Source organism: Gossypium hirsutum, chromosome A13 (genome assembly GCF_007990345.1).
Source record: "Gossypium hirsutum isolate 1008001.06 chromosome A13, Gossypium_hirsutum_v2.1, whole genome shotgun sequence".
NCBI classification, from domain to species: domain Eukaryota; kingdom Viridiplantae; phylum Streptophyta; class Magnoliopsida; order Malvales; family Malvaceae; genus Gossypium; species Gossypium hirsutum.
In genome coordinates, this window is record NC_053436.1 from 103,065,405 (window position 1) to 103,076,778 (window position 11,374).

At 33.6% G+C, this 11,374-nt stretch overlaps 1 protein-coding gene across 2 annotated transcripts; it reads right to left on the minus strand.

Moving 5' to 3' along the window:
* Nucleotides 1-789: 789 nt before the first annotated feature.
* Nucleotides 790-10,329, minus strand: LOC107893178 (probable UDP-N-acetylglucosamine--peptide N-acetylglucosaminyltransferase SEC). Of its 2 annotated transcripts, XM_041085515.1 has the most exons (27): nucleotides 9,795-10,329; nucleotides 9,214-9,359; nucleotides 9,032-9,130; nucleotides 8,868-8,918; nucleotides 8,642-8,758; nucleotides 8,382-8,438; nucleotides 7,761-7,880; nucleotides 7,467-7,529; nucleotides 7,286-7,364; nucleotides 6,944-7,053; nucleotides 6,785-6,838; nucleotides 6,624-6,691; nucleotides 6,425-6,527; nucleotides 6,113-6,315; nucleotides 3,999-4,095; nucleotides 3,617-3,688; nucleotides 3,407-3,483; nucleotides 3,119-3,320; nucleotides 2,871-3,038; nucleotides 2,515-2,625; nucleotides 2,352-2,438; nucleotides 2,103-2,230; nucleotides 1,937-2,019; nucleotides 1,738-1,843; nucleotides 1,505-1,651; nucleotides 1,245-1,365; nucleotides 790-1,151 (listed from the first exon to the last, which is right to left on the minus strand). In XM_041085515.1, exons 1-27 carry the CDS (start codon nucleotides 9,982-9,984, stop codon nucleotides 1,038-1,040), a joined length of 2,973 nt encoding a protein of 990 aa, XP_040941449.1. In that variant the 5' UTR covers nucleotides 9,985-10,329; the 3' UTR covers nucleotides 790-1,037. The 2 variants fall into 2 exon arrangements, with proteins under 2 accessions (XP_040941449.1, XP_040941450.1); XM_041085516.1 differs by lacking the exons at nucleotides 8,642-8,758; nucleotides 8,868-8,918; nucleotides 9,032-9,130; nucleotides 9,214-9,359; nucleotides 9,795-10,329 and having other exon boundaries at nucleotides 7,761-7,991.
* Nucleotides 10,330-11,374: the final 1,045 nt, after the last annotated feature.

Below are 11,374 nucleotides of genomic sequence, written 5' to 3' on the forward strand. Positions count from 1 at the left end.
ATTTAATTTTTTTATTTTTAAAAAAAAAATTTACTGAGAGGACATCTTATCATATTATCAAAACTTAATGGTCAAACTTGATTAAGATTGACAATCAACTTGATTGATAAATTTTTCATGGTCAAACTTGATTAAGATTGACAATCAACTTGATTGATAAATTTTTCATTCTTGGAAGATCGAACTTAATTAATTTTCTGATTTTTTACTTAGACCTTCTTTTACTAATTTCCCCGAGTTAATACCCATTAACTTATAAACTAAGAACTTTATAAATTAAACTTGAAAAAATGGATGCTGTGAAGTCTTAATAGATCAAGGTATTAGTCAGAGTTTGAACATTAATCCGGTATGCAATTTTTAACAAACTATAAAGAACGTTTTTTCTCTTTTCGTTTTGAAAAATGGGAAGTCGAAGGTGGTTTTAACATTCGATCCAAATGTACTTTACTAATTATATATATATATTTAAATTTATATCAATCTTCTTTTTATGTATTAATGACAGTTTTCTTATGAAAATTAACTAAAGCTGGACTAGTAATACCAAGCAATCACAGAACTCACAGATATCTTAATCTAAACCTAACCCGAATCCGAACCATATCTAATAAAAATCTTCATGTTTCTAGGCAAGAGTATCCCATCCAGATATCTTCAATATCTTCATGAGATTAACCTGTAGGCATTGACCCTCATTCATTCAATGAATTGAACCAACATGCCGGAATATGCCGGGATGGCAATTTTCTGCTACGGTCATTGTTGGCCGCCATCAACAAAATTCAATCAGGCAAATAAAAGCAGGAAACTTCATTTCATCTTAACCCAAACTCTAGTCTTAGCCACTTGTTTTAAACATATTTTTAAGGCACTGCAAAGATTTTGTTGCATCTAAGCATAAAAATATCGGGAATATATATATCTCAACGAATAATAATAGGACTCTAAAACGATTCCTTCCTCCCTAAGGTCGGAATATCTTTTCTTCTATATTCTCTTGATTGTTGTTATCTACAATCCCTCTTTCTTCCTATCTATCTATCATAAGGGAAATCAAAGTCATTTTCAGTGACTTTGAAGTGCTGTGGCTGCTGCCCTGAGCAATACAGATTCCACATTTTCAGGTATGCTCTCTCCAGATTTCGTACCTGCCAGTTTTTATATGCGTACATTTTCTTTAGGCATTTCTTCTGGGAGTTATTGCAAAAATAAATAGCAGGAGATGTCTGTTAAATATTTACCCAGCGTGCTGTGTCAAAAAGCGGGCAAGTTAAACGAGCTTCCTTGAGTTTTTTGGTCAGAGTCTGGAGTTTTGGTCTGTTTAATGCCAATGTGACCGCCTGTTCTTCATATTCCTTCATACTGTGAAGCATGAATAAATTATAAATGTGAACTTACATAAAGGCATAAGAACCCAACTCAACCAAGAAAATAAAATGATCGATCATGATATGTCTGCATACCAATATGATGCTTCTCCAAGAAAATGTTAAAATCCTACCTGTTTACAATCATCTCCTCCCCCAATCCAGTGGCTAAACAAAGTGATCCAGCAACCCTTGTCGCCATTTTCTCAAGGGGTAGAGTCACCATTGGTAAACCAGCCCATAACACATCCGTGCCAGTAGTATGTGCATTGCATAAAGGCCTATATAGAGGAATGAGGCAACCTTTATTACTAAACTATTGATCAAGACAATGCTGTTAAAGAAAGAAAGCAGGAAGAATAGTTACGTGTCAAGGCAGAGATCAGCTAAAGCACTGCGTCTGATGTGCTCATGTTTCATGGCCACATCTGTGAAAATAATTTGCTCTGGCTGTACCCCTTGTGCGGCAGCATCTGAAAATTAATACCATCATCACCAATAAAAACCATGATATACAAAGAAGAATGCGTTCTTATAAAAAAAAAATGAAACAATTAGGAATGTACATGCTCTCAGCCTCATTTCTCCAGCAGCAGGAAATTTGAGGAGCCAAAGTGCACTATTTGGTACACGCTTAAGAATATTACACCTGAAATTTACAAGTATGAAGGGTGAAGTGTGATGACAAAATATTGGAATTTATGTCCATTTTGAAGATCATCCTCGTATTACCAAGTGTTAAAGATTTCAGGATCCATTTTATACAATTGGTTGAAGCATGCGAAAATAAATTTATCTTCTGGAAGACCATAATCAGATCGCTTGTGCTGACATGTTGGATCCAACACATCACGATTTTTCTGCAAACATTTAGAGTTATAGAATCAGGTCTTTAGCATCTAAATGACAATTCAAGCACATCAAAGGAGTTCACTGACATTGTACAGATTTCTATTTTATACCACAGTTTAAAAAACCGACCTGCTTATAATCATTCACAAAGTAGCAATGTGGGAGATGAACAAGCTTCTCTGAATAAATATGTGAATAGCACAAAGGGGAAACAAACTGAAAGCAAACAAACATGAAGTTAGACAAAGCACAATAGAATCAATGAAGGTTTTTGTAAAGCATCCATTCCTACCTCATCAGTGACCAAGTAATCAATATAATCTGCCCCAGTAGTCCCAGGAAACCCCATATATGAAACCTGTATAGGTGCAGGCTGCATGGCAAAAATTTCATTCCTTGCACCCTGTATCATTGAGCAGGACAATGATTTCCTATTAGAATTTTAAATTGTAAACTTAGAAATTCAGAAATGTAAAACTTGAAGACATTTCAGCATCATACACTACATAAATAGGTACCAGAGAAAACAAAATTCAAAGGAAGAAACTCAGATTGATTTTTCATTACCATATTATAAATGTTAAAGTAGCAAGACTCCGAAAATAAAATTAGGTTACTCAAAGGATGAGAAATTTGAATATCATATACCTTGGTATAACCATTCAGGTTGATAAGTATCTGTATTCCATCCTCATTAATCATTTTGGCAATCACATCTGATGACATGGCAGAGACATCGATAAAATGCTCAGCTTCAGACTGGATACGCTGTCTCCATTCAGTGCCATCATTTTGGCTCAAGGCATAGCAAAATACCTGCAAATACCATGTTTTATGTTCAATCACGTCCCAAGAGTTATACATAGTAAGATAAATAAAGAATGGATGAAGAAAACCTCAACATTCTCTCTATTGTGCATTCCAAATACTGATCCCATGAGGTGTGACAAGGGGTGATTGCCAAAGTCACTGCTGACATAACCAACCTTTAGTCTCTCATTTCCACCATTACTCTTGATTCGATTCGGTGCAGGATGATTGAATGGAGGAAGAGCAAAACGAGATGCAATCATGGAGCAATGAGCAGCATATTTACGGCTGCAAGAAAGAGAGGAAATGTTAATGAAAAAGCTGTAGCTCCCCATAGTAAACTAAAATTTATTAGTATGGAAATAATTTTATACCTTATATCTAGGGCAAGCATTGGATCAATGGGATATGCTATAGCATGGAAAGGTTGCACACTAGGAAGAACTGACATCTGAGACAAAGGAATTATTGCAGTTAAGCACAATGAAAAAGGAAACACTATGGATTATGAACCAGTCTAAAAAAAGATCGATATAAAATAACATAAAGTACAAGGTAAAAGTTACAAGCATATCAATACTCACATTAATCTGCCTTCGGATAATGCCTTCAACTTCGGTGAACATTTTATCACGATCCTCCCAGCAGCACACACACTGGATATATAAAATTAAAAACAATTAGTTGATTTAAATTGAATGTCATCTTAACCATTGAGTTACTTTGAAATAATATCAAGTTCCAAGGAAGTACTCTCACAAAAAAACCAATGAAGAAAGCAATTAAAATCTTATTCATGGTTCGATCATTACTTTTAGAATTGATAGAAGTAATAATCACATAGAAAAGATTAATGCCTCGAAAGATACAGGCATGTTCAACAAATGATTCCTCCTACAACATAAAAGATATATATCTAATGCATGGAAATGTAGCTTTTGCCCAGATTTAATTCCATAGTGATACCTGTAACGTATGTAGGAGATTACAAGTAGCTTCAGGAAAATCTGGTCGAAGATGCAATGCCTGCTTGTAGCTTTTGATAGCAGCCTCGACATGTCCACTGCATTACATGTAAACCCAACTGAAAATCAGATAGCATAAAAAGGCTTTTTCCCCATCCCAATAGAACAAATCTTAATAAAAAAATACACTGAAAAGGGCCGGATGCATCAAATTTGTTTTTCCTCATTATGGATAAAATATCAACCCCCCCCCAAAAAAAAAACTTTTTTCTTCTTTTTTTTTTTTCTTCTATGAGCAATAAAAGTTTGTCAGAAAAAGACTAAACAAAGCAGCTGATCTTAGAATTTACAAATATTCAAATAGATCAACTATAAAAGAGCGATGACTTATATGAAGCAAATCACACTGCAAATTTAACCCTTAGTTCAGGGAATGCAAAAGCTAAAATGACAATTTACAAAGCAAAGAATAAGATCTTAACCAATAAAAAGTCTAAGCTCAAAGAGGAATGTCAATTAATTTAGGAAAAATTAAGTCCCTCTTCTCTAAGTTCTCCATAAAGATATGCTAGTGACCCTGACCTACCATCTTAACAAAAATTGAACCTCTTATCAAGGAATTTGAACATTAAAAATAATGAAAAACTGATCTGCCGTGAATTACACTATTATTTACATCTTTTTTACATATAACTTTAGCTTGTTTAATAGTTAAATCAAAGCATCTTAAGCATGTAGTTTATGTTTTTTAATAGTTTTTTTTACATTTTATATATCTAAATAAAGTTACATGATCTTGTAGGACAAATTTGGAGTTAAAGATGCATATTCAGGCCAAAACTGATGCCTATATCGCGATACCAAAACACCGATGTCCGAACATTGAAAACAAAAGCAAAAACAAGCCCTGGAACAAAACTTCTTGCTATGTCGTGACACGCCCCCTACTGTGTCATGACACACCCCCTATGTTGCAACACCGCCTCTGCACGGCCCAAAAAATACCTACACATGATAGTTGTTTTTTTTTAGGGAAATTAGGAGTATATGTCCTAGTCAAACTCTAAAGACTTCAAGGATAGTTTAGGCACTCTAATATTCCGATTTTAGCCTATATAAAGGCCATTGTAATCAGTTTAAACACAAAATTTTTAGGGTTTGATTCTTAGGCTTTTATTATGTTCTTAGTTTTTTCTTAGTTTATTTTATGTTATTGTAATCAAAATTTATTCTATTCTTTATATTTCTTTCTTAACATTGTTAATTGAATGTTTGTGTAAAGATTAGAATCATTTATACTTTATATATATTTCGCATGTTTCAATTGTACTAATCTTATTAATTGATTGATTGATTGAGTTCAATTGGGATGGTTAGATCTGGTTGAATGTAATTAAACCCTAGGACTGACGATCTTAGGAAGTCATCTAAGTAGGAATTAACCCGAAATCGATATTGCCTACCAAACATCACTTAGTAGATTAGTGGTTAGGGAAGGAAGAACTTAAACCCTAGCATTGAAGACCCTAGGAAGTCATATAGATGAAAAATAACCCAAATTTGGCATTACCTATTCGTGAAAACCTTATCGTACCCCGGTCTGAACTACGTCATCGAGAGGTGAGTAGTTCTTGCCGTTAGGTTAGTAGAAGGCTGAGAAAACCTACTAGGTTAATTAATAACCAACTAATTAAAACCCCATATCAATAATTAATTAGGTAAAACAATTGAATCTAAACGAAAGGAACTCACATAGTAGAAACAAAGAATAGGAGAAGCTAATACATGAACTTAGAAGTAGATTTAGGTTTAGTCCAAGTTATTCAACTTATTTAGTTATTATTATTATCCTGCTTTTAGATTAACATTACTAATTCATGACTCAAGTATATTAGTAGTTATTTTTGGTAATTGGCTTAATAACAATTTTCCCCAAACTACAATCCCTTGGGTATGATCCTCACAATACTTACCAAATTTTTCGTTGTAAACAAACTATATTACAACCTAACTCGTATGGTTGCGAACACTACCTCAAATTTCATATCTTTAGTTGCAATATTCACACTCTAGGCATTAGTTCGTCCGGAGACGATCAAAAACTAAGAAAATTACCTATCCTTATAAGCAGAAGCCAGATTTGCATGAGCTTCAGCCATATTTGGGCGGATATTAATAGCACGAATATAATCTTGAATTGCTTCAGTCACTCTACCAATCTCCTTGTAAGTGTTACCCCTATTTACGAGCCCATCAGCTGCCAAGGGATCAATCCGCAATACCTCATTGTAACATGATATAGCTTCCACGTAATTTCCCTACAAATTAAATTTAATACTCATTAGATAAAAGAGGCAAGGAAAAAAGGCACTAGCTAACATAATTTAGTATCGAAGGTAATAACAGAATCAAATTCCAATGAACCACCTGTTGCTTATAGATTACGGCAAGGTTGTTGAATGGAGCAGACAAGCCTGTTGTCACAGACAACGTAGCCTTATAATAAGAAGCAGCAGCAGCAACCATGTTCCTGCAAGGTTAAACTTGTAAAAATTCCATACACTAAAAAATTCAACACAATCAGCAATACAATAATCTGCGTATCAAGAATTTGAGGACAGTGTACCATTCCATATATATGTTCCCGAGGTTGGTAAGTGCTTGCGGATGATTAGGTTGCAAAGTGAGACATTGCTGCACCCAGCAATGAAAATTTGTAACTTGAAAAGATCAACAACAGTAATTAGAGAAAATAAAACCTAAATGAGCAGGAAAAAAGAAGCCTACATTATAACATTGAATTGCCTCATCAACACGACCAACATCTTTCAAAGCATTTCCCTTCAAGAAAATGATTGAAGCAAATTGAAGTTAGCAAATTTATAAAGAAAAAGCATACAAGCAAACTATGATGTTTACAATCTGACAGAAATTGAGGAAACCAACCAAATTATTGTAAGCCTCCAAAAATCTTTGATCACAAGCAATGGCTTGCTTATAATGGAGGATTGCCAGATCCAGTTGACCTCGCTCATAGTATGTACTAGCTAGGTTCCCTAAATCATTGAGTCAAATAACTTGTACTTCAATAACATTATTAAACTCAACTATCTTTAACGTATAATAAAAATCCAAATAGCTTTCAAAAAATAAGCAACACAATAACAGGTACAATAAATTAAAAAGAAGAAAAACTACAGCACAAAACAAGTAATAGTGTCAAAGAAAATTTTCATCCTTGATCAAAGTGAAAATATAGTAAATCCATGTGATATAGTAGGCACTTACCCAAAGCTATTGCATTGTTTGGCCGAGTCTGAACAGCATGCTGATAACAGACAATAGCTTCCTGAGGCATTCCCAAAGCCTGGAAAAGACAAAAGATATATCTTGTTTTCCTCCAACACAAGAAGAACAGCCCAGGCACTTGTAGAACAAAACATTAAGAGCACAAGGCAAGATCGCTTACCTTATAAATATTCCCAAGATTTAAGTAGGCATCAGGGAATGTGGGTTTGAGTTTAACTGCTTCCTGCAATTTCAAATTTTGCAAATTAAATCAGTATTGCTGCTCATAAAATAATTCTTAGCACTAAAATTGAGTGGGGGGTGGGAAAGCATGGTAGATTATATCTCATAGAAAATTATTAAAAAAGAAGCAGCACTGAAAAGTTGGTCATGTGATCTATAGCAATCAGTAAGATGTAAATTACAGAATTTGGACAAGATAAAAACAAGATAAAAAAAACAAGATTCTGCATACCTTGTAATACTGAAGGGCTCGATTTAAGTCACCCGAATCCATGAAAAGACCCGCAAGATTTGACCATGCAATAGCAAAAGTTGGCTGTATGCGTAAAGCCTCAAGATAGCAACTGTATGCCTGCACAAAACATTAGTTCTGACAATTTCGATCTCTGCAGATGAAGTTATAACAAGACCAACCATCATCTGAGCCCTGGCCTGTAGATAACAAGTTGATATCTGTATTGAACTGTGATATCGAGACACAGTTCCACACATGAATTACCTCCATCAGTAACTTACCAGATAAAGACATACACAACAAAGATCTATAGATAAGGGAAGGATGTTTCCCCTCACTTTCTGATTGGGCAGGATGATAAGAGTCAAGGCCAGGTTAATTCAGCAATGAGCATACACACTCAAAGCAAGCAAAAGATTAGACCACTTCCACCAAACGATGGAACGGAATGAGGTCCAACCAAATCCTAGTTGAAGACTTCAACATGGTAATGCCAAAGGCGTGAATTATATCAGTTAACAATTTAACATAATTCAACCCAAGGATTTCACGTCCCTGGCAGCCAGTTATGAGGCTAGGCTATCAAACAGTATAAACATTTCATTTGTGGACACTTACTTCTTGCACCAGCCCCTGTGCCTTCATTAGATTTCCAAGATTACTATGAGCGTCAACCTGCAAGGCAATTAAAACAATGTAGGTCAGATGTCTTGCACAGAGGTCAGAAACTCTTATTGAAATCTTAAATTCGGAGTCACAGTTGCTAAGCAAACAAAGAAACAAAAAAAGTAGAAATTTTAATGTTGAACATCGTACTGAATTATAAGTTTAGAACATTTAACTGGAGTATAATAAGACATAACCAGATTAAAATATACCAGAAGAGGACTCAGTTGAAGTGCTTGACGGCAACATTGTGCAGCCTCATTAAATCTTCCTTTTCGCATGTAAGCACTTGCTAGATTCGACCATGCATCAGCAAAGTTAGGTCGAAGCTGCAGCAATGCAAAATCAAGCAAAGATTAACAATCTAACAACAGATTTGGCAAGCAAAACAGAAAGACAAAAAACTAACAAAACGAGGTTCTATAACCATATACAAACCTCAATTGCAATCATATAGTACCGGATGGCAACATCAATATCGCCTTTTTCCTAGATGTTAGGGAAAAAAAACACCTCCATCAGTTCTTCAACAACTTTCTCTTCTTTTCTTTTCTTTTTATTTTATTTAACTTCAAAAAATTGATATAAAGATTAACATGTACCTTCCAAGCATTTGCCATGTTTCCATAGCACTCTGCAAAACGAGGCTCAATTCGAAGGGCTTCTTCATTTTTGGCGATGCACATATCATAATTATGTAACTGCAAACATATTCAAAAGCATTAATATAAAATTACAAAACAATTTCCTTGTTAAAGGAAGAAAAAAAAAAGAAATCTTTTACCTGATAATAAATAGCACCCAAAAGAAGCAGATTATCAGTACGAAGTGGGTTTTGATTGTAAACAGCACTGCTATGATCCAATGCTTGTTTGTAGTTTCCAGATTTGTACATCTGATGAGCTAGAGCCAAGTGCATATCTTCATCAACTGCATCTCATTGGTGAGATCAGCGATTAAAATAAGATGTTACACAGATAAAATATTCTATGGATTTAGAATTTTACACTAAAGCATATATAATAAATTCTTCAGACAGGCATAAAGTAATTAAATTATTTCAATTTTGAAAGCTAAAAACGAATAATGGTGATCCAAAAAAAACCCTAAAAGTCTAAAATTTATGCATCAACACGATTTTTTCCAAAACAAAAAGACAGATCTAACTCAAAATTATAGCTTTAAAGAAATCAAATAAGAAATATTATAATCAAACTTCATGTTTTAAAAAATAAAAAGGAACTGCTATAGTCTAATATTTTGCGTGTCTATTGTAATTTTTATGAAAGAAATAAATATTTAAGCTCGAAAATTAAGAAACAACAATAATTTAAACGATTGATATAAAAAAATGAAGATGTGAACCTTCATGTGAATCATGTCCATTCTGAGGCACAATACTGAACGAAGAAGCCGGCTCCTGCTTCACCGCATAAACGGCAGATTTTCCAGCAGCTACCGCCGCAGCATCGGAGGTTTCATCAGCTCGATCGAAAACTCCAACGCCGTACGGAGCGGCCCTAGAGATCCCAACTCCGTTTTGCAACGACAACATCTTCGATCTCCCTCAATAAAGAAGAATCATCAAAAAAATCGGGAAAAAAAGTTCTGAAATCTATCAGATCAAAGGCCTAGAAATGAAACGCGACGGAGAAGAAGTGCACTCGATCAAACGCCACCGTTCCCTAATCGAGCTTTCTTCTTCTTTTTTCTGTTTCCTTTTTTTTTTTTTTCTCAGCTAATTTCCGCTATTTTCTTGAGACCTGTCGTCGGATACATTATATACTAAACAAAAGAGAAATGTGAGCCGTTGATCTGAACGTGCACGGAGGAGATGAAGCCGTTTGGTGAGAATGTTGAAAACAAAAAAGAATATTCTGTTCATTACTGACACGTATCTAGTGTGAATGTTTGATGATCTGTTTGGGTGATTAAACTGGTAAAGTTTCACGTTATTTGACCAATAAAAGAGAACGTAAATTTTTACCCCTAACAATAAATATTAATTCTTGAAATTTTCTTAACCCCAAAAAAGTACGTTGAATCGCAAATAATATGAAAACAAAGGAAAATCATGGCAATTAGAAAGAAATATTATTTGCCCAATTTCTTGTTTTCCTTTCTAAGTTGTTAGATTGTGGTTTCTATCTTGAACAATTTTGATGAACTTTGAAGATTTTTTTGGACAACCTGAAAAAGTTAGGACAAGAGTACGCCCTGCCTTTGATTTGTCGAGGATAATGTTGATCCACATACAATCTTTAATAGCAAGCTTGTAAGAAAAGATATTGTCGAGGATAATCAAGTTTTGAAGTTACTCTATCACTTTTAATTGCGGGTCATTCGATCAAATTAAATAAAAAAAAATTTTGAGTTAATCGAGTTGACGAATTTTATTTTATTATTCTAATTTAATTTTGAATTAAGTAGAGTGAAATGAAATTCGAGTAAGGTCGAATAATGTGAAATGTTCAAGTTAAATTAAATAAATTAAACACGTTAAATTAAAATCCTGTTACAATATAACTAATTTCATATTGGAGCACATAAATTTGAAACCATATATATTTAAAAACTTTTTCAAAGAAAAATAATTTAAAAAAATACTTTAGTATGATAAACCTAAAAAATTATTGTTCTAGAATTTTTTTAATTTTTTCAACTTTCTTTATATATATTTTTAGGATTTTTTTTGAAATTTTTAGAATTTTTTAAAAAAATATAAATTTTGGAATTTTTATAAATATTTTGAATTTTAAAAATTATTTTGAATTTTTTAAAATTATTTTAAATTTTTTTTGTAATTTTGTTGAGAGAGACCGATTTACTCATTTTCAAACTTGACAGGGGTATTTACACCAATATGTTATTTGAATTATTCGAGTTATTCAAATTGTAAAATTCAACTCGATTTGAACTAGAAACTTGAATTACTTATTCGAGTT